We start from the raw sequence: 15,005 nt of genomic DNA on the forward strand, positions 1-15,005 counted from the left end.
GACTTGTAGAGTTATAGACCGCGGGGTGTATCATATTATTTCGTATTTGTATTTGATTAGCTTTTGTTTACATACTTCGTATGCTATCCGATATAGTATAACACGTGTATCATGTACGTACAAGTCATGAAAACAAAATTTTAGTTGTTATCATTTTTTTAATATCCGCATTAAAAATTTATATTCTATCAAGATGTAATTCTGATATCAGGTATGGAAAAATTCAACCAATTTTAATATGGTAAGGTTTAAAAAAGCATTCAAACGAACTCTTCAGATTTTAACCCTTCGAAAAGATGCTTTTCACAAGTAGAAATATATTTATTTATTCATGTTCTCCGTAACACGGTTTTCAGTTAGTTTTCAGGTACAATTATAGTACGAATTATTTTTATAGAAAAAATAAAATATTTTTTTGTGAAAAATATTGTTAATCTTTTTTATTTGTACTATCATGTAGAATTACCTCTCAAAGTTTGCGCACTTTACCCCCGTTCACCCTGTATAAGTTCGTACAAGATATTTCCTATACTTCTTGATACAAAATATATATTATTCAGTCAAGTATTTAGAACTCAAATTCAAATTTAAGTTTTGTGTAAAAAGGCCGCGCAGTCGTTACTCCTAAAATTTTATCAAACTTTAAATCAGAATATTAATTCTCTTGAAAATAATTTCTACAAGAAAATTTTGAAAACCTTCCCATTACCTTTCTATTCCCTCTCAGGGTGGCCTCCTCTCCCCTCGTGTTTACAGGGCACATGCGCACTGCAACGGCCATACAGCCAGCCCGTACAGCCTTCCCGCAGTCGACTGTAAAACCAACCGCCCCTCTCCCCGCCCTACGGATATTTCCTCCAGGGACTCTAACCCTCCCTGGAAGTCCCCGTAAGCAAGATGAGGTTTCGACAACCGCCTCGAGTTTGTTGAACTCGCTGAAATGTTCCATTTAATAATATTCTAAATAATACACTACGTACTACGTATTCAAACACACTACGTACCATTTTTCATAAACAAACCAAATACGCCGCATGAAATAAACATTCGAATTCACTCTGCACCAAGCACTCAACAACACCACTGTAACTTACTATGTACTAATATTGAAATTAAAACTTCAACCAAATATCTAGGGATCACTATTGACCAATGCCTAAAATGGATACCACATATAACCATTCTCAAAAACAGAGTACGAAAATTAACCTTAATTTTTAGCTGCTTGAGACATATTCTAAATAAAGAACTACTGAGAATGACGTACTTCGCATTCTGTCAATCCATAATCAAATATGGTATAATAGGATGGGGGGGCGCCTATAAAACTCACACACAACCTCTTTACATTGCGCAAAAACTAATAATTAAAATAATATTAAAGAAATCATTTTTATATTCATCTGAACTCATTTTCAAAGAATTTAAAGTCAGAAAATTATATACTCTTTTACTGTATCACGCAACCTTACAAGTTTACAAAGATGATATCCTAAACAAAACCGTACCATTCAAAAACATAGCAAATCTCAGGCAAAAATACATGTTACCAATTCCGATTTGTAAAAAAACTTTGGGTCAGCAAAACTACAAATACTTAGGAACAAATTTCTTCAATAAATTGCCAGAAAATATAAGATCACTAAATGATAGTTTCAAAGAATTCAAAACACAATTAAAAAAATATATCCCGAAAACCTAAACTAAATTTAAAAAAAATAAAATAAAAATAAAAGAAAAACAAAAACAAAAAATTAAAAAATTAAATAAAAATCTAAGAAACTAAACAAATAATACCTCATCCCATACACACAAGCAATTGCTTTTTATGGGAGAACATTGAAAAATAATAAATATTAATCATATCATAATATCTTATCTACTAGTGAAATATATATATGTATATCACACATTGTAAATTTATTTATTGAATAAATTGAATTTGTTTAAAAAAAAAAAAAAAAATAATGCCATCTTACGTTAGTTGCTTTCATTTCTTATTGAGTCTATACCTAGTTGATATCAAATTATTTAACTACATATTATTTAAGCAGCATTGATGACCTCAAAACCCAACGGAAGAAACCCATAGAATCTTTAAATTTGTCAGATTATGTGAAAGAAAAATATTTGGAAGTGAATTCTTACATACATTACAGTCTAGGTTCCTTTTAAAGAGATATATAATATAGTTAAAAGGCGAAAACAGCTATAAAGCAATAAGTAGGTTTTGCGAACGGTGATTTCTGACGACATGAAATTTACGGTTCCATGATAACTTAACACAGTGACAGTTCAACACACTTTTACAAAGTGATATAAAGTCATTAGAAACGATGAAATTTTTTTTTTTTTTAACCATACCTAACCTACATAACCCAGTTAATAAAGTTTTTGTTTCATCACTTCCATGACTTAATATAACTTTTTAAAGATGTGATGAATTATCATTTTGATGATTTATCCGGTTACCGAAATTTACACAGTTTTTTCCATCTACCTAATATGAAAGTTAACGAAAATATTCTCACATCACCATTGTTGTAATATTCTGACACCGCAATTGAATTGTTTTTTTTTTTTAAATATGATTTAAGATTTTCACGGCCAAAAATATTTTTGTTATTTGTTTTTGGGGTGTTATGGCGTGTTGCGCTAACTCCTTCTTTAGCCAACGTTTCGGACAACATTGCAGTGTCCATCATCAGGGTAGATGTGTTATTTGAGCTAATTTGAAATAACACATCTGCCCTGATGATGGACACTGCAATGTTTTATCTTAGCTCTTTTTTTTCCTGCAAGCGTTTTTCAGCCAATGTAAAATTTATAATATGTACAAACTATCATCGAAGAGGAATATACTACTAATAAGTCTAAACGATTACTTCTACTTATTCTCAACTGGGAATCGAACCCAGGATACATAGTCTTACCGGGAAAATGCTTCGAAACACTCAGCCATTGGACCTAATTATTTTTCTTCAATTTTGTCGATCTCATATTTCAAATTCAATATTATCTTCAAGTAATTTTTCCCGTATTTTTGACTGCTCCATTTTTTTAATTATGACAAAGTTCGAAATAATTTGTTTGTTAGCGATGGTGTCTCGGATAAACATATCCTATTTTTATTAATATTGACTTTTTATTTCTCTGTGTTTATTAATATTAAATTCTTCTTCAATGATAATATATGTATTACGTTGGTAGGTATAACCTTAAAAAGTTATTACGATAAAATCTTTGGCAAATTAATTGAATCTTTCATTAATTCTTATTATAACAAAACATTTCGATTTAAACAAAAGTTTACGTAGTTCTTCGTTTGAACGTTACATGTTGTTTGTTAACTATGTTAGATTCGAATGTTACTTTTATGTGAAAGTACGTCATAATAACTCATTTTAAATTACTGTATCCATTTTCTGACCGTTGTCATTCTATCATTACATTATGCCCTTCTTTCTTTCAATTCAATTCCCCTTTCTAAGATGCGGTGTTCTTTGTGATCTCATTTCCTCTCCACCCCCGAAGTTGTATCTCTTGAAAAGTTTATTTTTCTTCTTGGTGCAGTGGTAGTTTGTCGCAACCCAAACTCGATACAGCCACCCCCTCCTCTTCCTTAACCCTCACCATCCCTTTCTCCATTTCATACCCTGAACCCTCGTGGTCCGCGAGAGTGTAATCGAATGCCAACTGGTCATTGGCCATTTTGAAAGTTTGGTGACGATTCGGGAACTATTTGCTGTACGTCTATCGAATAAAAATATATTATACTAGCTAAGCCCCGCCACGCGTTTCTGTGGCTTAATCTCTTGGTACATATAGAGAAAAAATAGCGCGTGTTGCGTTTACGTCCAACAGATGGCGCTGTTTAAAAAAATGTTTTTACCATGTGACATTTATTATATAATATAGATACAATCGAAAGCAACATTGTGTCAAAATTTTAAAGCAATCTGTGAAGAACTTTTGGAGAGTTAAGATTTTGAACAAACGAACATTTATTGTTGCCCCATTGTTGAATTTGGCAGCCACCTCTGGTCTGGAGCCCCAAAATACTAAAATATAGTTAAATAACCCTCGACTCTGCTGAAACAAGTGTTTCGTTGGATAGATCCCCTATCTTAACAAACTGATGCAATCTTTGAGCACAGGCGTCAGATGAGAATGCTGTTCTTGTTGTACCGGTATTTCAATGGAAAATGCTCCGAGGTAATTGAACTTGCGTCATTGATCCTTCGGCACCGTTATTTATTTAGGTAACACGCCAAACGCGCGCCAACCTTGTACAGATCAGAACCGGTCGCTTCTATGACTCGTTCTTGAGTTCAACAGCTCGGCTGTGGTACGATTTGCCGACTTCTGTGTTTCCTCCCTCCTACACCATGGGCCTCTTCAAGACCTTTGTTCACCCCTTCCTCTCCTCAAAATTAACATCCATACAGCCTCAAAGATGACCTCCTGTGTGAAAATAATGTTAAAAAAAATTATCTTCGTACATTAATAAGGTGCTGAAAAGATAATAAATTGACTTCCTTATAGACTAGCTACTGGGGAAAAGGCAGTAAGGCTTTCACGGGGTCTTCCGTCCCCCACAGAACGTAAAACGAATCAAGCAGAAACACGCTAAATCCGCGCTGGTCAGTCAGCCAGTAAGACAAGGCTCTTAGTCGACTGTGCTGATTCGTCGAAAAGCTGCAAGATTCTCGTCGGGTCCCTTTCAAGGCAATTTGTCCACTTTCTGTATTCTTTATCTTGTTAATTCTACACATCCGACTGGGAATGCCTTCTAGAGTTTTGCTATGGCCGTAGTCAATATCTATCCGTTTCAAAATTATCGATTCATATATTTTTTTGAAAGGAAGACTAACAACATTCTAGGGTTACGAATAACCTGACAATATTTGAAAATCGCCTAATACCATCGACACAGTAAGCGGAAAATGCTGGTTGTGTTGTGATGTAAGACTTAGCCAGTCGAGGAATTGAACCCACTACGCCTGGGTGGGGCCCAAACGCGATGCCAACTCAGCCACTGACCGGTTGTATTGAAAAGAATTAGTAGATTAAAATGCATTCGATGATATGTGCATTTCGAAACTCTCTGAGAATATGGGTCTACGTTGTATACTTCTCTTTGTTATTATTAATTAGTTAATAATATGAATTAGTTATTTTATGAGAATGTCGTAAACGTAATTTTTCCTAATACATTATGCATAATTTTGGCATATAATGTCGGGATAGTGGAAAACGCTGCTCATCTTAGAATAGCGTCAGGATGGTGCCGGCAATATGAAGAATGCCTGAATTTGTTGACGTTTTTTCGCGATGTTTGACAAATATTAAATCTACAGCATTATCGGAGGGACATTTTAGATCGAAATATCAATTTACCACTGCACACATGGGACGCATACTCGAATTGACCGGATTTCTATGTAAATAAAAACAAACGACATTTCAAATGTCATCTGAAGAAAAGTGAACAAAACACTTAAAAGGCCTGTGTTTTGAGGTTTGGAACAAAGTGATGCCAGTATAAAAAATCTGGCATGAATATTATGATGAGTATCGATTTAAACCCGAGCAGTATATGGCCCTCTTCTTCATATAGCCATACCGGTGACCGGATAAATCATCACAATGATAATTCATCACAGCTTTAAAAAGTTATATAAAGTCGAAAAATTATTAACTGGGTTAAGTAGGTTAGGTTTAAATTTTTTTTTCATCGTTTCTAATGACTTTATATCACTTTAAAAGTGTGTTGAATTGTCACTGCGTTGAGTTATCATGGAACCAGCCATACCAACGCTGCAGCGTCGTATTAGGGAATCTTTATGAGTACGACTTTGTGGAAATAATTATTGAATTAAACTACAAGCGGAATATTTTGCTTGTGCATTTAATGGAGGATCTGGCTAACGGAGGATTGAACCCGCGACGCCCCAATGGACTCGTCCACTAACCGGTATTTGCTACCATTCGTTTAATTTTCAATTAATTGTCTCCTTGTTGCAGGACACCCTGTCGGGCGGGGCCGCGCTGCAGTTCCGCCACGTGGTATCCCGCCTCCTGCGCCACGCCGCCAAGGCTCCGGACACCTGCGACCGCCTTCTCCATGCGCTTCTTCCCGCCATCGGGTACTTTGCCCTGCAGAGGGAGGACAACCAGGTCAGTCAAACTCTTAAACAAATATTTTGTCCATCAAATTTAACAACCTTCGACTTCCTAAACAAAACATTTTCCTTCACTCAATCTATCTAGCTACCTAAAACATCTATCTTCCTACTTATAACATCGATCTACTTACTCATAACAACTATCTTCCTGCTTATAACATCTATCTACCTACTTATAGAGTTTGTGAAAAAACCCGGAGATACAACATTAAGGCGATGCACTACGTCGTGTAATATTTTAAATTGAGCCGCTATCAATAACAACCCTTACTTAGATGGCGATAAAGTTTAAATTCCCGCTAACACCATCCGCCTGTTTTGATTTATGCAAGTAAAAAACATGGCCAAAAAGTGCCTTTTATTTTATTTTGTGGATGTTCAGGCATAAATATTTAGTTTTTTTTCGATCATTTTATAAATAACTTAATTTTCCACATTATACAATAAAATCATAACCGAAAATGGGTTCGTAAGTAGGAGATTTTGAACTTTAAAGCAGTTTTCATAGGCCTTATACATTATTTTTTTCTGGGCTTATAAAAAGACTTATCTAAAAATTACTGGATTATTTCAAAGGCCAAGATGTATTCTACTCGCAGTATTTAATTAAAGCATCTGAAAACTTTCTAGGCGACCAAATTTTCAAACCAAAAACACATGATTTTGCATTACTACGTATGGCATCGCCCCTCCTTTGTTGCAACTCCTTCAGTTCAACATTCCTTGCCGTGGAATTAATGGTTCATCAATCAACACTACTAATTATCAAGGTAACCATTCTCCACTGTCCAGAATGTTGAGACTTAACTCAAGATTTTTGGTCACAGTCGGAATGATTTTTATCTTTACGGAAATAAACTTTGAAATCATGGACTGTACTTGTTCATGATTTGACTTGCATATTCATGTTCTATGTCCTCGCTTTGTAAACTAAACTTTTAAAATCAGTCTATTACTCACTATGCCAATCACACATAGAATACGGAATTCTAGCTTGGGGTAATGCTTCTTCTAGTGCCCTCGACCCCATTATAAAAGCACAAAAATCAATCATTAAAATAATCCTTAAGGTTCCTCTTTCTACCAGCACTGATACGATCTTCAATACTATCAATGTTATGGACATAAAACAGCTGTATGCAAGATCCATCTTGGTCAACTTACACCAGAACAATAAATCACTATACAAACCAACACAAACTATTCACAATACCCGAGCCAAAAACAAAGAACTTCTTCAAACCCCTTTTGCTAAAACCTCATTCGGACAAAGACATTTTAAAAACATAGCTTGCAAACTATACAATACACTACCAACTACGATCATACAATTAGAAACAATGACAAAATTCAAACACGAAATAAAGAAATGGATTGCAATCACAGGGCGTCCCACTATTGCAAGCATCTGTAAACCAAATTGCACATAGACAACAAGTACTATTTACACACGACCAAATTCAAACTTAATTAAAATGATCTATTTATATTTTCCCACATTTGTAATGAACATAATCTTAACAGGATTAACCCAACCGTTCTTTTGATTGTATTGAAATTATTTTGTATTATTTTTATATTTTGTATTTACCCTTATTGATATTCACTTAACTATATGTATATACATCGATGTACTCTATGTCTGTCTCGACACAGGTTTACCCTAGTGAGACAGGCATCGAAAAACCACTTGTAAAAAACTTTATATAGATAAATAAAAATAAAAAAACTCTTATTTTGCTCTTTTCGTGTTATACAAGGTGTTAAAGGACGTATTTGGCTTACGTTAACCAGTGATTCCTGACACTATTTGTAAAAATGTAAACGAAATTTTTCCGGTGTAATGTATCCGGTGAACTTATAAATCTACCACGTAAATCTTCACTGGTCACTAAGTAACTTACCAACCCGTCATCTAGATCCTAACTGTTAATAACCTACTGATTTTTCACGTTTTACCTTGTAAAAAAAAGTCTTTAAAAAAATGTCAGGAATCACTGGTTAATGTAAGTCAAGTAGGTACGTTTCTGAACACCCTGAATATGTTTGGTATAATTGGAAAAGGGCACGCTAATATATATAAATAAATGAAATTATTTTGTTAAAAGGGTGGCGAAAGAGTCTTCACTTTATCGGTAGATGCTCTCATTTTTGCAAATATCTTCTTGTCCTTACGATTTTGACATAAAGAAAAAAAAACAAAATAGGTACACGTTGGCTAACCATGAATCAAGAAGGCGGAATAATTCTGCCAAAGTAATTATTTTTATTTACAAGCAAAGCTGCTTTAACTGCCTTGTGAAAACGACTGAGGACTTTTGCGTCACCGTTTACGTTTCAATTAAGTGAAGATAACTGTTAATTGTCTCCTTCAGGACAAAGGCATGTTTTTCAATTTGCTTCGAATGCTGGCGTGGGAATTAACTAGCCCTTCCGGTAGTCCAGCACATTGTTAATATCGGGGAATATTCATAAAAACCGCATTCGAATAATCCATTGGCGACTGACATGTGTAAAACATCGAATATCCTTCCGTCCACCTGTGCTCCGGGTAGTAACTAGTAACTTTAACTCGCGTCTTATTACGTAAAAGTTTCTTATACCCCACGTGGGAAAATAAGCACCTGCACGTGCATATACCTAAACTCAAGACTCAGGACGTGTCATAACTTAGGACGGGTTGTTTCAGAGAATTTCAAAATAACTAACTAACTAACCATCACGCCGTTTCCCCTAAGGGGTAGACAGAGAGGACGGACCGCCAAACAATTCGGTCTTGGCACACACTTCTTGCCTCATTCATATTCATACATCTTCCATACATACTCTTCTATTATTCTGTCTCTTGACATGGCCCGATTCGAGTATCTGATTCACTTGATCGTGCCATATCTCGGGCGTCCCCGATTTCTGCTACCATTCATATTTGCATAATATATCCTCCTTTATTAATTTTTGATCGAGTAGTTGTAATTGGTATATTGAAGGTAATTAATAACTTTGATTTCTTTTAACATTCTCACTTTCCTAACGCGGTTATATACCATACATTTCTACTTCATTCGGTATTATTTCATCATTCCTCTTACCATTAAAGTTCGTGGATGATTTTAACACACATTTGCTTCAGCGATTCCATTTTTACTGCTTTCACCTACTGTTCATCTCTGGCAGTAGTTACAAAAAGCACGAACTAAGTTTTTATTTCTTTGTTATTTTCTTCAACGTTTCGTTACAATATTATTGGTGTTCAATATTTCTTCTCCAGTTTATTTATACTTCTTCCATAATTATTATTTCGCAATTCCCAATGACTGAACGGACATCGATGTCTGTCATAGGGGCGAATTGTCGAGTCTCTTTATAGATACCATCCGCTGGTTCGATTCTCGGGTCGGACAAGCAATTAATTTGATTGGTTACAGGTGTTTTATGTCCGGGCTGGCTTGGGAATAGACAAACAAGCGTCTTAACAAGGGGGCTTTAGGACACCTGTGAACTGTGACGTGAGAATTTGGATAATATCCCTCGATGGTCTTTAGCCAAAAGGATGTTGTTTTGTTTATTACTATTAGGGGGATTAATATTCGTTATAAATTTATTTCACTAGATTGGGATGGTAATTATAATAATATATGGATGATTTGTATAGCGCCATTTTACTGCAAAATCACCTCAAGGGCGCTGTATAAATATGTAATACATTTCTACAATGATCTATGTTATTGCTTACTATATATGGAGATAATATACAGTACCATTCTTACCTGTTAGGTCACTTAAGATTAACACTTAATTATTATTAACTATTGTTTACTAGCGAAATTTAGATACAGAATTAAGGACATAATTGGAAAATTGGATATAATTAGACTTTCTCGGGAATGGTTTATTTAATTTAAGTGTATGACAGCTTCAAAGGGAAAGTTTTTTGGACTTTCAGGAATGGTATATTTAATTTACTGGTATTATTTGGTACTGGGTCCAATATTATTCATCTTATATGTAAACGGGATATTTTCTCAAACACTTCATGGTAATATAACCTCTTATGCTGACGATACAGTCATCATTGAAAGTGACGATACATGGGAATTAGTAAAACTCAAAGCAACAGAAGACATAAACACTCTTAAATACTGGTTTGACATAAACTTACTATCTCTAAATAGTGAAAAAACTCACGTGATACCATTTGCAATAAAATCAAATGACGTTCCACAAAATTTTGACATAATTTTACATGACAATTTAAAAAAACATAGTAAAAAACTGTACAATAAACTGTTCCACATTGAAAATTTCATATAAAATTAAATACTTAGGAATTATAATAGACAAAAACCTAAACTGAAAAGATCCAATCAACCAAAGCGTCAACAAAATAAGAAAACTAATTTATATATTTTTGAAAATTCGAAATTTTCCCTCATTGGAAATTCTAACATCAGTCTACCACGCTTTGGTACAATCAAATCTCCAATACGGTGTAATCAGCTGGGGAGCTGCATACAAAACAAATCTACTCCCTGTTGAAATGGTACAACGTCTAATTATAACAATAATATTGAAAAAACAAAGAGATTATCCAACACACCTAATTTTTGAATAATTTAAAGTTTTAAAATTTAATGATCTTGTCCAAAAAAAACATAACTCAAATAATAAAAGAAAAACAAAATCACAGCTTTTTAACTGTAAGTCGTACTCGTCAAAAATATATATTTCCAACACAAAAATGTAACACCACTTTTGCTCAACATCATTAGGTACATATATCTAGGAAAAAAATACTTCAACAGCCTACCCGAAAATATCAGAACAATAGAAAACGATAAACACCTACTAAAAGCAATAAAAGAGAATTTCAATGTTAAAATACCAAAATGATGAAACTATCTTTGTAATTTATTATAAATTTTAATATTCATAATTACAAACACTAAATATTCTTCATCTTGATACTCACCACTCTTCTAGACTCAAGCGCCAGCTTCCATAGAAGAGGAACATTAAAAAATCAAAAGCAGTGAAAACTAATTGTATGAATTATTTTTGTTAACATTATTGATTATACTCTGTAAATTGATTAATTATTTATTAAATATATTTAGAGTAAAAAATAAATAAAAATTTAAACAGCTTAAAAAGATAATTTTTTAGTTTAGACCTGAATTCTGTTGGACTTGTTATGGATCTTAGTTCCGGAGGAAGTTTATTCCAAGCTTTCGATCTAGATGCTCCGAAAGCGACACCAAACTTAGTATTTGGCTTGCGAATAGGTTCCATCAGTCTGCCTACAGCTGCTGATGTTGCTGATCTAAGAGTTGACTGCCTCAGACCAGTGTTTTCCGGGACGCATGTTTAGAGATGTAGGGTGGGGCCATTACATTGATGGATTTAAGCACCATCCAGCACAATTTGTACTGGATTTATTCAGGGCACTTGAGCCAGTGAAGGTTGCGAAGGTGTTAAGAAATGTGCGAATATTTAGAAAGCCCGGTTATGAGCCGTGCTGCTGCATTAAACACTGATTGAAGTTTGCCAATTTGATATTTTGGAAAGCTGGCATAAATGCCTAATATGTAGGGTTATTGTCATCATCTTGTAGGGTGACAAATTAATATGTAAATATAGAATAAATTGGTATGAGGTGTGTGTCTACCGTAAAGAGTAGATTTCTCAGGGTATATCGAGCCTTTTCACGGACTTTACAGTGTTACACTGAGCGCCAAAATCTGTAATCCCTTGCCAGATTATGTCCGTGAAAGGTAGGGCATGAATCAGTGCTCTCAGAGCGTGGGCACAGTCATGCGAATTCGTACTTGTAAGAATACAAAGAAAAACAATGGATTCATATTGAATCTAGATAGAACATATATTGTTACCAAATGTAGAAAACTTACAGTTGATAATAGAATACAATACGAAGTTAGGTTACAAGATGGTTGTAATTATTGGTTGGGAGCTTCCATAGATGCAGGTGCTTTCTATCGCTAGATATGTTTAATAAAAGTCTAGTTTTATTTAAAATTGTCATTTGGCAGTTGAATCGATATACTTGCTTAACAAGTATTCTTGCGGGAGAACTATAGTTATAATATTGTGGCAGTAATGTGTGTGTGTGTGTATTTGTAATTTACGGTGGCTGCCGGAACCGTAAATCGTGTTCAGGAGATGGGAGGTTAATAAATGAGTGTCTGCGATATTAATTAAATTTATTCGTGAGGATGAATTTACAATTATACAGAACGCGGAGACTGTGGTAGACAAAGTAAAGATAGTGGCGGTAGATCGAAGGTTGAAACCGGAATGAAGATTTCTCTTCTGGTGCCCGCTTGCGTCTAGCGGCGGATTAATTTAAGTTAGTGTTGCCACATGTGGGATGAAATAAAGTAGTCCCACAATATTGTTGCGAGTTTAGAATGAGAGTGTCATTGAGTTGTAGAGTTTTCTACCATAATATAAGATTTATTTTCCCAAATATTGTAGTTGCTTGTTGGATATGTTTTGTCCCTGAAGTCTAGTATTTCTAATATAAGTGTTAGTTGTTATTTCTTATGTTTTAAGTTAAGCTAAGGGTAAGTTAAAACTTCGATATAAATTTTTTATATTTATCTCAGCATCCTAAAGAAAAGTTGATCACCATTCGGATTAAAGGCCACTGCCCAACGAGCGCTATCTGCTGCGGTCTTATCTCCGGCTTATCAGCCGCTGTCTGCGCCAGATCTACGAGTAACCGCTGTAGAGCTGCTAACCGCCAATAGCCCGCTGAGCTGAGGAGTAGCTACCTGCTAAAGCTCGACCTACCGGGTCGTGTTTCTCACGGTAGTCGATTGGCGATTGACCACCGAGCAACGCTCACCTGCGGGATGGTCATCGCAAACCTTTCCGTTCACCAAGAGAAATCGATTTTTGCCATCACGATAAATTAACCTTTTATTTATTTATTTTTATTTATTGCATCACACTATACCTACATAAAACACTTTTTTTTCACATAAAAATCAACCTCACTAGGACTAAACCTGTATCGAGGCTAACAATTTACATTTGAGTGAAGCAAACATTAGAGTAATCACAAACATAAAGTAATTCTACAAACAAACACAAAATATTTCAAAATTAAAGAAAAAATAAGTATTCGATGTGTTACCAGATGGGTAATTTGACAGTATATTGTAACAATATTTGAATCATAACTAATCATTAATCATTATTCAAAAGAAGAAGCAAAGTAGATAATAAAGACAGATAGGGTGACATTCAGTTTTTAGCAAATGGGACTTATATAAAATCTTATTATTTAAGAAAGGACAAGGATGAAAAAATATTAAGACAATCGTCTGTCAATACAAAAACCTTAATGAACTTTTTAATTTTAACTAAGGAATTGGTAGACTTAATATGATTTGGAAGAATATTAAACATAAGTGGTGCCTGATATAAATAATTTGCTTGACCAAAAGAAGTTTTAGTATGTACCGCCACAAAGTTCAATGTAGAGCTAATTCTAGTTGTCAGCATTTGTTGTGTTCTTTCAGCAAATTTAATAGTGATAAAAAATCGACAAAGTATATGAGTGATATATAGCTGTTTTATGCACATAACATTACATTCCTTATAAAGCAGGTTGGATGGATAACAGAATTTTTTTTGTACATCACTTTAAGGATCAATTTTTGAGTAATATTTAGTGGTTCAACAGGCTTAATAGGCTTTTTTATATTGATACCGCATAATAATCGCAAATGTTCCAAACCGTCTGGAACCAGTGAGGCTATGGCATTCCTAATTGGGGTATTATGTTGTGAGGCTGAAGGTAGTCGAAAGGGGATGAAGATAGGGGAGTACCTGGCTATCAGATCTGGTCGCCAAACACGGCTAAATCCATTTAAAGCAACGTTTCAATTTTGAATGGTGGTCTATACTGATAGTATCTTCCACTCGGAACGCACCGAAAGTATACTATATATTATTTTAAATTAATAAATTGTGAAATAACTCAAATTAGTCAAATGAAATTCACTTTCGCGGATTTGAACCCGCGACCTTGGGATTGCTAGCCGAGAGCCTCACCCCTCGACCACCGTGGTCTTATTTATAAAACATCAATTTAAGAATGTTTTATCGATTTTCCTTGATAATGGTATCATGACGATATAAAGAATTTTCGTTGTAATAAAAAATATTCGGATTTTCATTACATACTGATGTGTTCCGACATCATGATAATATATTCGTAATTTACTAAAAGTTTATCAGAAAACCTGTTAATTCATTCGTAATGCCTGCAATCCTGTTTTTAACCGGTTTACCAACAATCTGAAGAGACTCAATAAATTAGCAAATATGAATGAAGCAATTTGTTTCTTTTTTTCAAATGTTACTGTGCTTTTACATTTATGTTGTAGACCAATAGTTGACACCAAGCAATGGAAGATGCTCTGAGGAACTAGCGTCATTGATCCCTTCGGCACCGGTGCGTAGTCGGGATACACGCCAAACGCGCGCCCAACATTTGTACACAGTTGACACTTGTCACATGAGAACGGGTCGCTTCTACGATTCGTTCTTAAGTTCAACAGCTCGGCTGTGGAACGAACTGCCGGCCTCTGTGTTTCCTCCCTCCTACAACTTGGGACTCTTCAAGACCCATGTTCACTCCTTCCTCTCCACAAAAAGACCCTCCACCACAGACATAGGAATTAATAGACGAGAAGATAATGGCGAGGGGTAAAATCAACTGTTGAAGAACGAAGGGAGTGAAGCTGACTGTGATTCTTCAATAAATCAATCTGACAGTAAATAGGCATC

The 15,005-nt window shown here is 34.8% G+C and overlaps 1 protein-coding gene across 2 annotated transcripts in view; it reads left to right on the forward strand.

Moving 5' to 3' along the window:
- Positions 1-15,005, forward strand: part of ssp3 (SCAPER domain-containing protein short spindle 3) — a 169,173-nt gene that overhangs the window by 135,787 nt on the left and 18,381 nt on the right. For both annotated transcript variants that reach the window (XM_089646332.1, XM_089646333.1), the window contains exon 19: positions 6,028-6,180. In XM_089646332.1, the coding sequence (XP_089502458.1) occupies positions 6,028-6,180 (153 nt within the window). The remainder of the gene's footprint in view (positions 1-6,027; positions 6,181-15,005) is intronic.

This window comes from Hesperophylax consimilis, chromosome 24 (assembly GCF_061612785.1).
Source record: "Hesperophylax consimilis isolate HC1 chromosome 24, BYU_Hcon_1.0, whole genome shotgun sequence".
Taxonomy (NCBI): domain Eukaryota; kingdom Metazoa; phylum Arthropoda; class Insecta; order Trichoptera; family Limnephilidae; genus Hesperophylax; species Hesperophylax consimilis.